Source organism: Salvelinus namaycush, chromosome 21 (assembly GCF_016432855.1).
Source record: "Salvelinus namaycush isolate Seneca chromosome 21, SaNama_1.0, whole genome shotgun sequence".
Lineage (NCBI taxonomy): Eukaryota > Metazoa > Chordata > Actinopteri > Salmoniformes > Salmonidae > Salvelinus > Salvelinus namaycush.
Window position 1 is genome coordinate 24,530,707 of NC_052327.1, and position 20,118 is coordinate 24,550,824.

General features: G+C 49.1%; 1 protein-coding gene across 1 annotated transcript in view; it reads left to right on the forward strand.

Moving 5' to 3' along the window:
- The window catches only part of LOC120066224 (zinc finger protein 423-like), a 139,684-nt gene that overhangs the window by 59,712 nt on the left and 59,854 nt on the right, over nucleotides 1-20,118 (forward strand). The window contains exons 4-5 of the mRNA XM_039017435.1: nucleotides 7,189-10,622; nucleotides 11,383-11,467. Of these exons, the coding sequence (XP_038873363.1) occupies nucleotides 7,189-10,622; nucleotides 11,383-11,467 (3,519 nt within the window). The remainder of the gene's footprint in view (nucleotides 1-7,188; nucleotides 10,623-11,382; nucleotides 11,468-20,118) is intronic.

A 20,118-nucleotide genomic window follows, 5' to 3' on the forward strand; every position in this document is an offset into this window, starting at 1 on the left:
ATAAGAGCACCATAGCCGGACAAAGGGCTGACTGTAACAGATGATGTGGTGGTGCAGCTATGGTGGCAGGTGAAACCATAGCGGTTGAGCAAAGCAGGGTCTGTTGAAGGTTTGTGGTGTTGATTTCATCCATGGATCACACCACAGTTTCCCATTGACAGAGGGAACATTACGAAACTGTTACTCACACACCTCTATACCACTGTGACACAGGCAAGGGAGAGGGACTGAGAGGCAGAGTGCGAGGTAGAGCAAGAGAGAGAAGGCAAGGTTGGAGAGGGACGAGAAGAAGAGATGGGCAGAGAGAGAGTAGAAGTAGAGGTAGAGAGTGCAGGATGGAGTAGGGGGAGAGAGGGAGAAAGAGGAACCAGATGCCTGCCGTCTTCCTCCACATGGCCTCTGTAGCAAGGCTTGTTTTGGTACACTTCACATGTAATTAATGTGCAGCTGTTTAACAGTGCTGGCTCCTGCAGCTCTCACAGACCGACCAAGACTTGAGTCAAACTCATCTTAACCAATCACGGTCGGTCTCCCTCTCTCTCTCTCTCGACGCACATTCACAATTCTATGAATTTTATTGGACGTTACTTTCTAGTTATGTAGTAACTTTACCCGGTGTAAATCTGAATCACTTCATGTAGTTCAATAACTCCCGCCCCCCAAAAAATTGCTGACACCCCATTCTTTCTGCAGACATCGTTTAATCTTAATTCGGAGCAGATATTTAACAGAGTTTTCTGAAAATCTGTAGGCATAACAAACTGAGTGAGATTGTACCAAGATTCAGTTACCAAACTTCCATTTTCAGTGTAAGTTGTTAGAAGTAGTCCTTGTGCATAGAGTTGTATGGTTTGTTAAACTTTGCAGTCAATGGTTTTTGTTTGGCATACTGTGCATTCGGAAAGTATTCAGACCCCTTGACTTTTTCCACATTTTGTTACGTTACAGCCTTCTTCTAAAATGGATTAAATCGTTTTTTTCCCCACTCATCAATCTACACACAATACCCCATAATGACAAAGCAAAAACTGTTTTTTATATCACATTTACATAAGTATACAGCCCCTTTACTCAGTACTTTGTCAAAGCACCTTTCGCACCGATTACAGCCTCGAGTCTTCTTCTGTATGGGGCTACAAGCTTGGCACACCTGTATTTGGGCAGTTTCACCCATTCTTCTCTGCAGATCTTCTCAAGCGCTGTCAGGTCGGATGGGGAACGTCGCTGCACAGCTATTTTCAGGTCTCTCCAGAGATGTTTGATTGGGTTCAAGTCCGGGCTCTGGCTGGGTCACTCAAGAACATTCAGAAACTTGTCTCGAAGCCACTCCTGCATTGTCTTGGCTGTGTGCTTAGGGTTGTTGTCCTGTTGGAAGGGGAACCTTCGCCCCCAGTCTGAGGTCCTGCGCACTGTGGAGCAGGTTTTCATCAAGGATCTCTCCATACTTTGCTCTCTTCATCTTGCTCTCAATCCTGACTATTTTCCCAGTCCCTGCCTCTCAAAAACATCCCCTCAGCATGATGCTGCCACCACCATGCTCACTGTAGGGATGGCGCCAGGTTTCCTCCAGACGTGAAGCTTGGTATTCAGGCCAAAGAGTTCAATCTTGGTTTCATCAGACCAGAGTATCTTGTTTCTCATAGTCTGAGAGTCCTTTACTTGCCTTTTGGCTAACTCCAAGCGGGCTGTCGTGCTTTTTACTGAGGAGTGGCTTCCATCTGGCCACTACCATAAATGCCTGATTGGTGGAGTGCTGCAGAGATGGTTGTCATTCTGGAAGGTTCTCCCATCTCCACAGAGGAACTCTGGAGCTCTGTCAGAGTGACCATCAAGTTCTTGGTCACCTCCCTGACCAAGGCCCTTCTCCCACGATTGCTCAGTTTGGCCGGGCGGCCAGCTCTAGGAAGGTGGTTCCAAATTTCTTCCATTTAAGAATGATGGAGGCCACTGTGTTCTTGAGGACCTTCAATGCTGCAAAAATGTTTTGGTACCCTTCCCCAGATCTGTGCCTGGACACAATCCTGTCTCAGAGCTCTACGGACAATTCCTTCGACCTTATGGTTTGGTTTTTGCTCTGACATGCACTGTCAACTGTGGGACCTTATATAGACATGTGTGTGCCTTTCCAAATCATGTCCAATCAATTGAATTTACCACAGGTGGACTCTAATCAAGTTATAGAAACATCTCATGGGTGATCAATGGAAACAGGATGCATCTGAGCTCAATTTCAAGTCTCATAGCAGAGGGTCTGAATACTTATGTAATTAAGGTATTTCTGTTTTTGATTTTTAATTTAGCAAATATTTCTAAAAGTCTGTTTTCGTTTGGCATTATGGGGTATTGTGTGTAGATTGATAAGAAAAAAAATCTGTAGTACATTTTAGAATGAGGCTGTAATGTAAAAAGTGAGAAAAGTCATTGCGTCTGAATACTTTCAGAATGCACTGTACGAGGGGTGATGGAGGTCCTTAGTGGTTCAAGGTTGTCTCTATAGGACTGAGTGACTCATAATGGTCAACCTCACCCATGTTTGTCCCAGTTCCCCTCCTGTCACCTGAATGTCTCTTGGGCGCTGAAGAGAGGAGAGGCCTGTCAGCTGTTTCCGCCCCATGCCCCCCTCACCCCGATGCCCCCTGCCCCTCACCTTCTGCCCTGGGAATGTGGCCGGCTGCTTGGGCACTTTTGGGTGCCAACTGCTCCATATGGGCTGTGGGCAGCGTGTGACTGTGTCCTCCAGGACTCAGGCCCCTGACAGACTGTGTCCGCTCTGACTTCACCCACCCTGTGTGTGTGTGTCCTCCAGTACTCAGGTCCCTGACAGACTGCGTCCCATGGGTTTGAGGGACAGCAGTGGACTGGAGACCTCTAGAGACAGACTAGTTCTAGGGAGATAAATGTGTGTACTTTTGCGAAAGAGGGAGATTAAACATTTTGATGGTCAACAACAACCCCACATGGCTTCAGACCCCATCAGAAGTCACAGTCTGTGTTGTGATACAGTATTTGACTGAGGAATGAGTTATAGCATAGCATACCACAAGATTTAGGTTGATAGTTTAACCCTGGAAAAGTTTGGAAATTATGGATTGATAGTGGGAGGAAGGAAGAGGGGAGAAGAGGTGAGAAGGAAGGACGGAAGTAGCTGGAAAATGGGGAGAGGTTCTCCTCTTGAAAGTTTCATTCCCCCTGTCGGCTTGTCCGTTGCTCCAGGCTTGTCTGGCCTGCGTGCTGCGCTGCCCTGTCAGAGACCTGGGTGGAAGTTGTTTTTCTGCCCCCTACGGTGCGTCTCTGCTGCCTGGGGCCATGGGAAGGGGGCCAAGGGGATGGGGTTGGGGTTGGGAGCCAGGCAGGGGGCTTGGTGGAAGTTTGGGCAGGGAGCCAGACTGAAAGGTGGAAATGTTAATTAGGGAGGAGGGGTGTGAGTGGAGAGCAGGGGAATGTGACGAGGTGAGCCCATATGATAAACATACACACATACTGTACAGTAGTCTTATTAGAGAATACCTCCGCGTTACCCACTGCTCCCTCAGTAGAGCCAGTCTTGTTACCTGAGTCCTGTTGTCTCTGACCCACTGGGGGGTGGCAGCAGCTATGGCCCTTGCTGTTACTCTTCATTACGATCATCCATAAATATTGATTCAATGGTCACCCACTTTGTTTTTGTCCTAGTCCAAACCATGTTGTGTGTTATTGAAATGATGTGTACAGCATAAATAACAGACACACCACGGTTGTTCAAGGCCTGAGTGACTACAGACGACTGTTTTCTAGAATAGGATAGAAACAGACCCCCTGCTTTTAATCAAGTCTCAGCAGAGAGATGTCAGCCCAGTCAAGCTGGCTGTTTGCTCTTTTTTCTTCCCCCCAGGATGAGCACGTTGACACTGCAGATTATCTCCATATGCATATGGAGCAGCTTTAGTGGCAGTACAGTTGATAGAACAGATTATTAATGATCACATTGTTTGGACATGAAGGAAGGCAGTCTCTGTCTGCCAGTCAGTGTTGTGGACATCATGTGGAAACAGAGGGAGGCCGTCCTGCTCTAATGAACAGCCTGGCTTTTTGCTTTCTGGGGCTGTGTTTCCATTGCACATCAGAGGAGACGCCGCTACAGCGGCTTCTCAGGGGTGGCATGGTTTTGGGATGGGGTACACGGGGAGACGGACCTCTGTCCTTGTGTCTGATGAGGGGAAGAGCAGGCTAGAGCTGGGGACGACAGGCTGGGCATGTCTTCATTACCGCGTTTCCTCCACGCTCCGGCCTCGGCATGCCGGCTGGCTGGCCAGCCTATTAGAGAGGGAACAGGCGTCATCAGGCCGGCCCAGTCTGGATAGAGCGAGGTGGGGGGTGGGGCAGCATGGGGCGTCCTCTTGAAACTCAGGCCAAAGTGGCCATCCCTGCTCCATCCATCCCCTACCACTATGCTCGTGCTCAGGTAGAGCTCAGTTGGGGCCTTCATCTGTGGCCATGTGTTTTGTTCGGCCAGTTCCAATTACTGGGCCCTGATTGGAGGCAGGATGGCCGTTCTTCCTCTGGACTGCAGTGTCTCCATCTGCCAGGCCCTCCCTCCTCCCTGCCTGGCCCCACCCCTCCACCTGGGCCATGGCAGCGGAGGTGAAGGCCAGCGCCAGGGGCAGCCATGACTGTAGCCTGTTAATTCAGTAATGAGTAACAACATGAAAGACATGGGCGGACGGAGGGTGGAACGGACAGGGAGAGCGAGATAAAGACAGAGAAGCCATCAGGGGTGTGCTTGGGAACGCTGGAGTGAGGAGACATGGGAGCAGCATGTGTTTGCGTGCCCATTCCAGTATTTTCTCGGTTTTCTCCCGGCTTCCCCCTCGCCTTTCCCCCTCTTTATTTTCTGTTTCTTTTCTAATTTAACTTTTCATTGAAATTTCTTACCCTGTTTAGTGCTCTTGCCAAGTCCCCCGGCGGACCGATGACAAAAGCCCTCTAAAAGCCATGTGATCTTCCATTTTCCGACAGCCACACTTCTGAGGATTAAGGCTATTTAATGACTATAATCTCCTTTCTCAAAAGTGATTTCTCACATTCTGTTGCAGTCGGAGGGATTGCATTAGCATTAATAGATTTAGAATTCGCCAGAATGACCACATGTGCCAGGAGTTTTTTTTCTTCTCTTCTTCCCTCACTATTCTTTCTCCCTCCCACTTCTCTACTTATTATCTCTCATTTTATTTATTTCTTCTTCTTCATGCTCAAGCAAGTGCTCCTTTGTATGTGGTGTGATGTGGTGCAGTACATGGCTGGGGCTCGGCAGGACGGCGTACCTGTCAGTCGTGAGCAGCTCTCCCCTCTGCTCTCTCACCTCCACTCGGCTCACATCAGAGACCAGCCTGTCAGGGGCCACGCTTTCATTGTGCAGCCAAAGAATTCACCCCAGTTAAGGCCCTTTTGGGCTTTTCATCCCCTCTCTTTATTCGGGCCGCCGAGGCCCTCTCTCGCTCCTGTGTTGCCGGGGTTTAACTTGTGTCAGGATGACTCTTATCCTGACACGGACACAAAGGCATGAGAGGAGGACTGGGTGGAATGGCTACAATAGGGAGGGGATGTCCAGACACCCCAGCTGTGTAGACAGTGGGGTACAGGCCTTAACTGTAATCTGAGAAACAGAGTTGTTCCCGCCCTCCATCACGCTTACATAGTTACCCACACATAAATACAGCACACACTCACGCACTAGCACAGATGCACGCATGCACACACACACAATGCAGGTGGTACTACGTTTCGGGCTCAAAATAGCATTCATGTTAGGATTTATGTACTCAACAAAACAGCGTGTTACTGGTTTGATCTGTAGCATATTAATAGGCTGTAATTGTTAGTTTCTCCTGCTTCCCCTGTCTCTGTACAATTTCTCTCAAAGATATTTCCCAACATCTTTTCTTTCCAGCTTTGTCCATTTCGTTGGTCTTGTTCATACTTATTTATTAATTTGCACTCGTCCTGTAATATTACTCTCCTGATTGTTGCTGCTGGATGGCATCTTTCTCCTGTTGCCTTTAGCTTCCATGCAATATCTCTATTTTACAGTCTTTTAGAGCAGAGGTTTCTTTCCTAGCTCCAAGCTAAATTCATAATTCATGTTTTTACAACAAAATGACCCACAAACCCCTGCAGTTTTTTTTATTTGCTCTGCACAGCATCTACATTTTCGAGTGTATCGATTCATCACATTCATCTATTTTCCACCAAATCTGCAGTGCATACCTTTTGTATAACACATACTATAGGAGTGGGTAGTGGGAATGGAAAAATATTCATAGTTCCACAGAGATAAGTAGCAAATTACTTCTCTTCTTAGATAAAGAATGTTGTTAATACTTTGTTTTAAAGCCTAATTTTGCTGAGAGGACAGTTACCTGTTTGATTGTGATTGTCAGCCAAAATACAAATGAGATGCAGATTGAGTCACGTGCCCTCCAGCTACAGACTAGTTTCATGTAAAAAGCGTGTTTTATAAGATGTATGTGTGGAGAGGGGAAATGCGGGAGGCTGTTTACTTATTGTAAACATTTGGTTATGTGTGATGACTACCAGAGGCTTCTCTCCTCACGCATTTAGAGTGTGAAACTTCGTCAAATAAAGCAAACAGGCTGAGCTGGAGAATTCTGGGTTTGTCTGAGCCACTGTGGGACTCCAGGCTCGCAGCATTCCTGCTCAATAAGTCATGAGCGTTTCTCCTCTCCTTCAGAGGGCTCTAGTTTAGATGCTAAATAGATGACGTGAGGGCTGTGGCAGGCCCCCTCAGACTGCACAAAGCAGGACAGAGTTAATATATGCTCTTTGTGTATATTTATATTATGTGTGCATTAATAGACTTCCCCTTGTGTCAGCACCAAACTGGAGAAAAGCATGCAGAATCCCGTGTTTTATTCCATTCACATTGTTATATAAGAATATACCCTCACTATTGAGCGTCTTCTAATCGGTTTTCGGAATTTCAATCCTGTCCCCATAATGACAATCTATGATAAGGCAGATGTAATTCTAGAGGGGGTGGGGGATGTTTGCTTAGGGAGGATGAAGAGAGAGAAAATACAATTTGTCCTTATTTCTTAAATCTTGTGGGACTCTCTTTAATTCTATTCTGTTTTAGATTTTGTTTAAATCTCCTCTCTAACACTTTAATTCTGTCTGTGTTTTGCATTCCAGATGGTGATGATGACCCTGGGCTCTCCTGGGTAGGGTCCTCTCCCTCCAGCAAAGACGTGGCGTCACCGTCACAGATGCTGGGGGACGGCTGCAGCGATCTGGGCATGGGCACAGGGGAGGAGGAAGGGGGCGCGGGGCTGCCCTACCCCTGCCAGTTCTGCGACAAGTCCTTCAGCCGCCTCAGCTACCTGAAGCGCCACGAGCAGATCCACAGCGACAAGCTGCCCTTCAAGTGCACCTTCTGCAGCCGCCTGTTCAAGCACAAGCGCAGCCGCGATCGCCACGTCAAGCTCCACACCGGAGACAAGAAGTACAGCTGCCAGGAATGTGAGGCGGCTTTCTCCCGCAGCGACCATCTCAAGATTCACCTGAAGACCCACAGCTCCAGCAAGCCCTTTAAGTGCAGCGTGTGCAAGAGAGGCTTCTCCTCCACATCCTCTCTGCAGAGCCACATGCAGGCCCACAGGAAGAACAAGGAGCACCTGGCCCTGCGTGCTGAAAAGGAAGGGGGGAAGCGTGGCAGCAATGCGGGCAGTGGAGGGGAGATGGACCAGGACCTGTACATGTGTGACTACTGTGAGGAGACCTTCAGCCAGACCGACGAGTTGGAGAAGCACGTAGTGACCCGCCACCCCCAGCTGTCTGACCGCTCCGACCTGCAGTGTATCCACTGCCCCGAGATCTTCAGCGATGAGGGCCTGCTGCTCTCCCATATCGAGACGTCCCACGCTAACCACAAACACAAGTGTCCCGTGTGCTCAGAGCAGTTCCCCTCTGTGGAGGACGTCTACTGCCACATGGACAGCCACCGGCAGCCCGACTCCAGTAATCACAGTCCCAGCCCTGACCCCGTGCTGGGCAGCGTGGCATCCATGAGCAGCGCCACCCCGGACTCCAGCGCCTCTCTGGAGAGGGGCTCCACCCCAGACTCCACCCTGAAGCCCATCCAGAGCCGGCGCAAGCTGGCCCCGAACTCTGACCATGACGACGGGGGTCACTGGATGGCCAAGGTGACCTACAGCTGCCCCTACTGCTCCAAGAGAGACTTCAACAGCCTGGCCGTTCTGGAGATTCATCTGAAGACCATCCATGCAGACAAGCCCCAGCAGAACCACACCTGCCAGCTGTGCCTGGACACCCTTCCCACGCTCTACAACCTCAACGAACACATCCGCAAAGCCCACAGAGGCAGTGGAGGCGCCTCAGCGGCCTTCCCCCTGCTTCAGTTCACCAACGTGTCAGCCTTTCACTGCAACTACTGCCCAGACATGTTTGCAGACATCAACACCCTGCAGGAGCACATCCGTGTGTCCCACTGTCTGCCTGGAGGAATGGTCGCAGGCTCCACCACCCTGGAGGGCAACCACGCCTTCTTCTGCAACCAGTGCTCCATGGGCTTCCTCACGGAGTCCTCTCTCACAGAGCACATCCAGCAGACCCACTGCAGTGGAGGAGGCATGCCCAAGATGGAGTCTCCCGTCCTGCAGCCCTCCCAGTCCTTCATGGAGGTCTACTCCTGTCCTTACTGCACCAACTCGCCCATCTTCGGCTCCCTGCTCAAGCTTACCAAGCACATCAAGGAGAACCACAAGAACATCCCACTGGCCAATAACAAGCGGCAAGCAAAGGTGGCGGAACTCAGCCCCGCCTCCTCTGATGTGGAGATCTCCTCCCCCAAACGCCATAGGCTGGCTGGGGACTCCACCACGGCAGGGTCCAATGGAGACTTCCCCTGCAACCAGTGTGACCTGCGCTTCAGCAGCTTCGAGGGCTTTCAAGCCCATCTCAAGTCCCACCTGGAGATGCTGCTGAGGAGGCAGTCCTGCCCGCAGTGCAACAAAGAGGACTTCGACTCCCAGGAGTCTCTGCTGCAGCACCTGACAGTCCACTACACCACCACGTCCACCCAGTACGTCTGTGAGAGCTGTGATAAGCAGTTCTCCTCAGTGGATGATCTGCAGAAGCACTTGCTGGACATGCACACCTTTGTGCTGTACCACTGTACGCTGTGCCAGGAAGTGTTTGACTCCAAGGTGTCCATCCAGGTCCACCTGGCTGTCAAGCACAGCAACGAGAAGAAGATGTTCCGCTGCACAGCTTGCACCTGGGACTTCCGGAAGGAGAGTGACCTTGAGCTGCACGTTAAACACAGTCACCTGGGGCACCCCACCGGCCCCGGTGTCACCAGCAAGGCCCGTAAGTGCATCTTCTGTGGGGAGACGTTCTGCACAGAGGTGGAGCTGCAGTGCCACATCACCACCCACAGTAAGAAGTTCAACTGCCGCTTCTGTGGCAAGGCCTTCCACGCCATCGTTCTGCTGGAAAGGCACCTGAGGGAGAAGCACTGTGTCTTTGATGGGGGGAATGGCACTGGGAATGGGGGAAGCCAGAATGGCACACCCAACGGTGTAACCCAGAGCTCCAAGCGTGGGGGAGGAAGCGAAAGATCGACAGTGGCCACGGAGCAGGCTGACCTGCAGAACATGCTGCTAAAGAATGCGAGTCAGGATGTAGCCAACAGCCATGAGGCCAGCGGAGGGGAGGAGGAGCTGGACAATTCAGAGCCCATGTACGCCTGTGATATCTGTGGAGCGGCATACACTATGGAGAGTCTTCTGCAGAACCACCGACTAAGGGACCACAACATCCAGCCCGGGGACGACGACGCCGGCACCCGCAAGAAGAAGGCCGACTTTATCAAGGGAAACCACAAGTGCAACGTGTGCTCACGGACCTTCTTCTCTGAGAACGGCCTGAGGGAGCATGCCCAGACCCACCGTGGTCCCGCCAAGCACTACATGTGCCCTATCTGTGGAGAGCGCTTCCCCTCCCTGCTCACGCTCACCGAACACAAGGTCACCCACAGCAAGAGCCTGGACACGGGCACGTGCCGCATCTGTAAGATGCCCCTGCAGAGCGAGGAGGACTTCATAGAGCACTGCCAGATGCACCCGGACCTGAGGAACTCTCTGACGGGCTTCCGCTGTGTGGTGTGCATGCAGACGGTCACCTCCACCCTGGAGCTCAAGATCCACGGCACCTTCCACATGCAGAAGCTCTCAGCCGGCGGGGGCTGCTCAGCCTCCTCCTCCCCCAATGGCCAGCTGCAGCAACACAAGCACTACAAGTGTGCCCTGTGCCTCAAGGAGTTCAAGAACAAGCAGGATCTGGTGAAGCTGGATGTGAACGGGCTGCCCTATGGGCTGTGTGCTGGCTGTATGAGCCGGGCTACCAACGGCCAGTCTCCCAGCAGGGGCACCACGCCCCAGGAGGCCGGGGGAGAGAAGGCTGTGGTTGGGCTGCGATGCCCCGAGTGTGCTGTGAAGTTTGAGACCCTGGAGGACCTGGAGAGCCACGTTCTGGTTGACCACCCCGAGATGAGCCCGGAGAACAGCGGGGCCAAGAAGATGACTGATGCCTCTTCTATCCCTAAAGTAAGAACACACTTATAATGTTTTCCCCCACTATGGCTGGATCAGCACATTGATTTACATTGAAGTCTACGTACAATATATGAAAATGCTAAGGTTTCGGTAAATAGCAGGTTCAGTTTAGTAATTTATGAATCAGTCACATGGTGAATAACCAACATGGTCCTCTGCAGTATAAAATAAATGGAAGTTATTGCCAACCCAACAAAACGTTTAATGGCCCTGCATTTAGACAAATCTAATGAACGTCATTGTATTCAATCATTCCTAATCCTTTTTGTGTGATCTGAAATCGAAAGATTTTAATGTCATTTTTATTTTATTATGTCAGTTGACGTCATGTTGTTCCCACTTATACTTATCATGGGTGCAAAAATAGCCTAGCTTTTAAAAGATTTCCCTCATACAATACTATAAGCATTTTAACAGTATTTTCTAGCAGTGTGTCAGTTCCCAGTGGCTAGCGTGTCAGTAAGAAGTTGTGCTCAGTTAGATGTGTGAATTCATGGCTGCGTTTCATTTGGGCCTGGCGGGGCCTGCAGCTCGGCCCTGCTGAGGCATTGTGTGGCCTGTTCGCTCTACTAGATATTGACAGTGAGGTCCCAGGGACGCTCAATCCTTAGCTCCGCTTTTGTTTCAGTTCAGTGTAACAGCAAGGAGAAATCCCCCCCACCCCCCAGTACATCCTTTTTGTATTGTGTCAGTGAATGAGCAGTTTGATTCCCTCTCTAAAATGATTGTCTACCTGTCTGTTGCATTGCAGAAGAAGACGTACCAGTGCATCAAATGCCAAATGACCTTCGAGACAGAGCGGGAGATCCAGATCCACGTCGCCAATCACATGATTGGTGAGTCAGCCTAGTCACTTCCTGTTTGTGTGTTTACGCGTGTGTTTGTTATCTCTGTGCACGTCTCTCCTTTCAGTTTCCTCTGGCTCCACAGCCTTCTGTTTGGCCTAGCCCTCGCCCTCTCTCTCCCCGGCCTGCACAGCACACAGGTGTGAGACAGACAGGTGAAATGAACAGCTCTATTTCTGGAGCTGCCGCACTCGACAGCTGTTCCATTGTCTAACACTTGACTGCGCAGCTGAGGCCGCGGCTGCAGGTCTGATTGCTCCGTTAACTCTTCACTATGCGACCAGGGCTGTGACTGCAGGCCGTGGTGTACAGTAAAAGGGCAACAAACATTTCCTTTTCTTGCTCTCCCTTTTTCCTCCTCATTACTGGAATTTCTCCCAGGCAATAGCTCTCGTCAACACTCTCTAGGACATTATAAGGATGAAGTGTTTTTTTCTCTGCTCTACCAGTAACATTGAAGTCTACGTACAATATATGAAAATGCTAAAGTTTCGGTAAATCGCAGGTTCAGTTTAGTAATTTATGAATCAGTCACATGGTGAATAACCAACATGGTCCTCTGCAGTATAAAATAATGGCACTGTAGAGCATTTCCTTTGTATGGTCTGATTGGCCACCTACTACTTACCTTGTGTGTTCACCACCGCGCACTGACATCCACACCTGGATGTAGAGGACACAGTGGAGAGTTAGGAGGCAGGGACGATCACATGAGGGCGGCATATTACCTCACCCACAGTATGCATATCATTGTAATAATATGTTGTAACTAGGTCTCCACAAAGTTAGCGAGACCTTAAAAGCAGCCCAAAGATGCCAGACAGACTCCCCCCTGATTCCCACCAGGTGGATGACATTTCCCAACACATGCTATCTGGAGGCAAGTCAGGTTAACAGGCTCTGATGCAGCACAGAGGTATGTGTGCTCAACTGAAAAGTTCCTCTGTAGTTTTTTACGGGCTTCCTCCCTCTGTGTTGTTATTCTGTAACTAATAATTGCTGCCGCAGTGTACTGTAGTGTAGATTAACAAGCTTGGCCTGTGAGTAATTTGGGAGAACAAACGGCAGAACACTGAGAGCCGCAGCGACTCCCCAGCCTTCTCCAGGCCTGACAGCTGATATCAGAGTTGTGCCGGTTGATGTATTTTCAGTGCGTGGGTCCTCCTGAGTCCTGCAGTAGTTGTCTGGAGAGAGAGAGCTGGTACAGAACAGAACCACAGCTATAGTGTACAGGCTTGCTTCCTAGCCCAGCCCAGTCTGGCTGGGAACAGAGCTTCTCCCCACTGGATTCATTCACCAGCCCAGTTTTCTTTTTCTCTTACTTCCCATCACACTGTGTTCATTTTCCTCTCCTATCTGAGGGCTGAAAGCCCATCCCATCCATGTCCCCATGCTCTCTCTCCTCCCCCATCTCCACCTTCAGCCCTCTACCCTGAGCATCCTCTCCTTTCAGAGCGCTCTCTCCCCCTAAAAGACTGTACCGCGATGGGGAGAGATAGGGGGGGGCTTGAAGGGGGGCAGGCTGAACGCTCGTCTCTCTCAGCCTCCATGGAGGCAATTTTGGGTTAATTAACATCGTAAATTTCAGAAAAACTGGAGATTAATTATGGAATTGAGGCAGATTATTTTCAATAATGTTATTTTATTTCTTTCGAACCCCTCTTCAAAAATGGATGACGTTTTTTCAACAGTGAAAAAGAGCAGTGTCTTTACCTTTATCTGGTGAGGCGTCTGTGGTGAGAAAATTGAGGAGAGATCACAGAGGAGGAGTTTTCTGCTCTCCCTCTCGCTCCTCTCTTTCTTGGGCAGATTACGAAACAATCATTAAAAAGCTACGCTATCTGTCGGCTTTGATACATGACTGCTGAGGTCATCCCTGAGCTTTGATATATGACTGCTGAGGTCATCACTGAGCTTTGATATATGACTGCTGAGGTCATCCCTGAGCTTTGATATATGACTGCTGAGGTTATCCCTGAGCTTTGATACATGACTGCTGAGGTTATCCCTGAGCTTTGATACATGACTGCTGAGGTTATCCCTGAGCTTTGATACATGACTGCTGAGGTCATCCCTGAGCTTTGATATATGACTGCTGAGGTTATCCCTGAGCTTTGATATATGACTGCTGAGGTTATCCCTGAGCTTTGATATATGACTGCTGAGGTTATCCCTGAGCTTTGACATATGACTACTGAGGCCATCCCTGAGCTTTGATATACGACTGCTGAGGTCATCCCTGAGCTTTGATATACGACTGCTGAGGTCATCCCTGAGCTTTGATATACGACTGCTGAGGTTATCCCTGAGCTTTGATATGACTGCCGAGGTCATCCCTGAGCTTTGATATATGACTGCCGAAGTTATCCCTGAGCTTTGATATGACTGCTGAGGTTATCCCTGAGCTTTGATATGACTGCTGAGGTTATCCCTGAGCTTTGATATATGACTGCTGAGGTCATCCCTGAGCTTTGATATATGACTGCTGAGGTTATCCCTGAGCTTTGATATGTGACTGCTGAGGTTATCCCTGAGCTTTGATATATGACTGCTGAGGTTATCCCTGAGCTTTGATATATGACTGCTGAGGTCATCCCTGAGCTTTGATACATGACTGCTGAGGTCATCCCTGAGCTTTGATATATGACTGCTGAGGTCATCCCTGAGCTTTGATACATGACTGCTGAGGTTATCCCTGAGCTTTGATACATGACTGCTGAGGTCATCCCTGAGCTTTGATATATGACTGCTGAGGTTATCCCTGAGCTTTGATATATGACTGCTGAGGTTATCCCTGAGCTTTGATATGACTGCTGAGGTCATCCCTGAGCTTTGATATATGACTGCCGAGGTTATCCCTGAGCTTTGATATGACTGCTGAGGTTATCCCTGAGCTTTGATATGACTGCTGAGGTTATCCCTGAGCTTTGATATATGACTGCTGAGGTCATCCCTGAGCTTTGATATATGACTGCTGAGGTTATCCCTGAGCTTTGATATATGACTGCTGAGGTTATCCCTGAGCTTTGATATGTGACTGCTGAGGTTATCCCTGAGCTTTGATATGTGACTGCTGAGGTTATCCCTGAGCTTTGATATGTGACTGCTGAGGTTATCCCTGAGCTTTGATATATGACTGCTGAGGTTATCCCTGAGCTTTGATATGACTGCTGAGGTTATCCCTGAGCTTTGATATATGACTGCTGAGGTTATCCCTGAGCTTTGATATATGAATGCTGAAGTTATCCCTGAGCTTTGATATATGACTGCTGAGGTCATCCCTGAGCTTTGATATATGACTGCTGAGGTCATCCTTGAGCTTTGATATATGACTGCTGAGGTCATCCCTGAGCTTTGATATATGACTGCTGAGGTCATCCCTGAGCTTTGATACATGACTGCTGAGGTCATCCCTGAGCTTTGATATATGACTGCTGAGGTTATCCCTGAGCTTTGATATTTTACCCTCTTTTCTCCTTATAGAAACCCTTCAGAATGCTCAAGTCTTAGGCATTTCCAATCACTAGGCATTTCCAACCTAAAATGTCCTGAAACATGTTCGGATTTTTACATTGTACACACATTCTATGTTATACATTAGTTTGTTAGCTACAACAGTAGCAACAGTGAAGTTATTCTTCATTCTACTCCATTGTTTACAGTTTGTAAGGTGATGGATACAGTCTTCATCCCCATTGTGGCAGACAGGTAGTTTTGGAGAGAGGGATCTAGAACAAGAGGTCTTCAATGTGTTGTCTGTGCGTCACATCACTAATGATAACTTGTCGACGCATTTGTCAGCAGTGATAATCATGTCGACTTCATTTCTTCCTCTCCGCTACTTCGCTGGTGTTCAGACATTCACCTTACATTTCCATAAATGTTATTAATGTGCGTCTGCCGTCACAGGTCTGTGTGTGGTAGAGAGATGTGTGTGTTGTGGTTGAGCTTGGGTGGGTATCTTTTGTCATATATACTATCTCAGCCCCTCTCATAACAAATCCCCCTGATGTAACTGAGATACCTGAAATAAACTCACCTGCGCAGTTGACATTGACACACGCACACACACACACCTCCCAATTGTACATCCCTGCTCTCTTCACATTTGCACGGTGAAGATGTTAACTGCAGACACCTCACCTACCCGGCCCTGTTATCCACGGTGACATTTGTGAAGGTGTGATCATACCCCCGCTCTCCCCTCCCAGTTTTGTCTTGGATGATCATTAACAGGGTGACACTGCATCTCAATCAGTTTACCTCCTGAAAGCTCCAACATCTGCTCAATGCGGCTCCTATCTCCTTCCTGTGCGAGTATACTCGTGTGTGTGTGTGTCTGTGTGTGTGTGGGGGGGGGGGATTTGTGCAACTTCCCCACTGTCACTTTTCTTATACACCTCTACCCCACAGAGTGTGGGGATGCACACACACAAACTCACTTAGCATTGAAGATGGTGAGATCTCCCTAAAGCCTATACCTGGAACTGTCTCTGTGGAAAAGTGGAAAAGTTGTGACACAGTTATTGTAGAGTGAAGAGGTACATGGGTGGTTAGCAAAACTCTGTGAACTGATGTGTTCAGCTGAAGTTGATGCTCCCCTCAGATGGCTTGTTGTGCATGCATCCTCACTAGCTGCGGATTTATTTTCGTGTTGCTAGCCAAGTTTGAGTGCGGAGGGTAATCGATGAGACGGGGAGAAGTGGAGGAGCAGGCATGGAAAAGTCCTTGATTACATGGAGAAAAGGGGGTGTAAAAACCTGGTGTTTTAATTCATCTGAGTGGTGCGCCAGGCAACTGCCATACGAGAGGCCTTCTCCAGGAGGCAGTGAGCCTAGGGGAATGGGTGTATTTCTCCCACTGCCCGTCCATTCCTATTTCTCCGATTGTTTAATGTAGACGTACCATGGCTGGGTGGAGAGGAGACAACACGGCTCAGACAGCTCACACTGTCACGTGTGATTACGCTAGCAGAATTATTATTCTGTTACACACGACACGTACACTCACAACAAACACACAGATAAACCTGTTTACCTACGTCCTCCCTCACCTTGTTAAATACCCCCCCCCCCCCCCCCCCCCCATTACATTGGCCTGTCAGCATGTCACTCAGTATCTAAGTCATTAACCTGTCAAGCGTTTCTCCACTGGGAGGTTATTTATATTTTTAACTAGGCAAGTCAGTTAAGAACAAGTCAGTTAAGAACAAATTCTTATTTACAATGACGGCCTCCCCGCCGTATGGGACTCCCAATCACGGCCGGATGTGATGCAGCCTGGATTCGAACCAGGTACTGCAGTGACGCCTCTTGCACTGAGAGCTCGGGAGACTGGAATGTGATTATACAGCTTTCCTCATGGCTGTGCCAGCGTTTGTCTCTGTCCTGGTGGACAGGTGATTTGAAGGGAGGCAGAGAGACCTCCAACTGTATAATCTAATCCAGTAATGTGATAGAGTCCCCCAAAGCTGCACTAACTGCTCACAGGGTAAAGCAGTGTAGAGTGTACCCATGGCCTCCTAAAAACCCTGTCAGACTAAATCAGATATAATGGGATGAACAGAGAGACACAGAGAGAGAGAGGGGAAACTGCTCTCTTATTAAAGACTTGTACCTTTTCCTCTTAATCTCTTCAACATGAATGTATTAATACGGCAATTCCTTAGTACTCGAATCCTCTTCAACAGTGTATTTGATCATTAAAGTAAGTGCCCATATTCTTCCTAACACCATGTTTCATAATAGGAATAAACAACTTGATGGTGTCATAAATAATACATTTGACATATGTTTACACTTTTCCAATAAGTACATCCTACAGTATACTAACACCCACCAACTGCTATTTTGTGTACACTATTTACACTCCGCCCACGATACATTTCTACACACTCCCAAAGCCAAACAGCCAGCTACTCTACATCTCATCTCTCACCCTCAGATGGAGAGCAGAGGAGAGAGAGAGAAGCCATTTTGGCCCGGGGTGATAACCTGCCAGTGGGGACACCCCAGTGTTCTGCTATTGTGTTGTAAATCCCTGCGGCGTGCCTGCCGTGTGGGCTGTGACTGATGCCCATGTCTGCGTGCATGCGCACGATGGAGATAATCGCAATAATAATAGTCCAGCCCTTCCAGGGGGAAACAGACAGAGAGAGGGAGTGAGAGGCCACATGCTGAACAATAGGAGTGTCGGACCAGAGCCCCTCATTTCCCAGGGAGAGAGAGTGTCAGAGGGCCAGATCACTTTCATTTCCTTTCCCCCAGATGGAGGGATACCACTAGCAAGACAGACAGAGGAGAGATGACAATATATTAGAAAGGTGGCTGCTGAAAGAGGGAAAGCTGGGAAATTCTGAAGTAAAGGAGAAAAGACCAGAGTAGAGAACGATAGAATATTTAAAGAACAGAGTAGAGAACGATAGAATATTTAAAGAACAGATTGAAGTCATTAGTGAGGACTAATGTGGGGATTGAGGTTTGGATTTTAAGAGCCTGTAAATGTCCATGAAGACGTAGCTATTTAACTACAGGCAATCAGGCATGACTACAAATGACTATTTCGTATGATGTGGTGAAGCCTTTACGTTTAAGACAAAAGCTCTCACAGAAGTGTCGACGCCATTTTGTTTTCCTCAGATTGACGGGGAATAAGGATGGAAGGGTTGTTCTAGGAAACTGCATACAGTTCAGTGGTTCTGCATCTTCCCTATTTATAGGCTAGAGGGGTGTAAGGTTGGGGGGGGGTTGTTGAGGGGGTGCTGTGCACCACAGTGGGGCCACCCCCTGGGCCCTCGACTGGGGGTCCCACCTGTGTGGTTAATCACAGTGCTCTATGCGTTCAGAGCGTAATTTTAACCCCGGTTTGGCAGGGCTCAGCGGGGCAACGGGCCCAGCGCGCTGCCCCGCCCCCTGCTGGCAGGGGTGGGAGAAGCAGGGGGGGCAGAGCGTTACCACACATACTCACACCTGCAGGGGGCTCCTCCATGCTTTGCAGCTGCACAGCGGAAAACAATAAAGCCTGCGAAAAAAAGGCCAGTGTGGTCCTGAGAGACACCAACACACAAAGAGAAGAGAGAAGTGAGGGAGCGGGGAGAGAAGTGAGGGAGCGGGGAGAGAAGTGAGGGAGCGGGGAGAGAAGTGAGGGAGAGGAAGAGTGAAAAGGGAATTCAGAGCGAGCAGAGACTGCCTTAGCAACCCAACCTACAGCAACAAATAAGGTAAAGAGAGAGTCTGTATTGTGGTTGTCGATACCCAGCTGTTTTTAGCACCCTTCTGTTGTACAAACTCATGGTAGCTGATACAAATATTTGTACGGTACTACTGCTACTACTGATATTTGGCCAGAATATGCGAGCGGCGCGCCATTTTGTGCATGTCTGTGCGCGTGGGCAGACATACTTCAGGACAGGCTGAGGAGCTCTCCCATCTCACACGCATGGCCTCTCCCCCACCCCTTCTCGCTCTCTCCTTTACACACACATCGACACACACACGGCTCTGCTCTCTCCACTACGTCCTGAGGAAAAGCATGCAGACACTAATGCCGCACTAATCACCGGCGCCCAGAACTCACAGCACGCCCACTCTCCTTTCAATCGCCTTAATCAGCCAACACATTTCAATTAGCATATTGTGTTTAACCTGACTTTCATCTTCTTTTATTGGTAGATTTAGCTGTACCCCCCCCCCCCCCCACTCTCTCTCTTTTCCTCTACCCCACCCCCTCGCTCTCCCCCTCCTCCCCATTCCAGTAACTGTACCAGTGGAAGAGATCAGTGTAATGGAGACACGCATTAAAGCATCTACTAGAGTTTCTCCCCTCAGCAAGGCCACAGTCTGAAAAACCGAACTCTAGATCCAACCACTTTAGTTGAGCGCTGTAGCCTTATGACTGATGCTCATGAGTTTCTTCATGGGTATTTCCATCATATTTATTTGCTTGGGACATGAGCTGTGACTGGATATTAACCCGAGTCTTAGGAAAACAGAGAGGAGTGAGTTGGTTTATCACATTGAATGATACAGAGAGAGTATCCGGTGCATGTTACGGTAGCCGCTGCCCCACCATAACCCCCCATGTATGAACCCCCCCCTCTAACCCCCATCTAATCATGGACCTACTGACTAACTGTCACCCTGCCTTCTCTTTCCACCCACCTTGCCTGTCGGACGGCCTGTAGGAGAACCTGCCCATCTGCAAGGTTTGTCCCCCTTCTCTCTCCGTACCTAGCTGTGTGAATGGAGCCCTGCCTGTTGAGCACTGGGAAAGAGTGGGGAGGGGGACCGGCCCATAGGGCTACATAGGGCAACAGGGCCATATGGCAGGACACTGCATGATGCACACGAGATAATAGTGTAAAATCCTCCAAATCAAATAGAAATAGCAGCAGACTGCTTACTGGCATGGCTACAGTGTAAAGATGATCTGTAGCGCCCACTCTCAACACAAACCCTCTCATATTCTTTGCACACCAATGTAAAGGTCCACACCCCCCACCCCCGATGGCTGTGTGTGCATGATGAACACCCCCCTCCCAGCCAGGCCCAGGGTACAGCCACTCACCTGAAACTAATTGCCCTCGGGGGAGCCCAGCTAATGATGCATTCTCATTCATAATTCTTACTTATTCATTTCAAGGA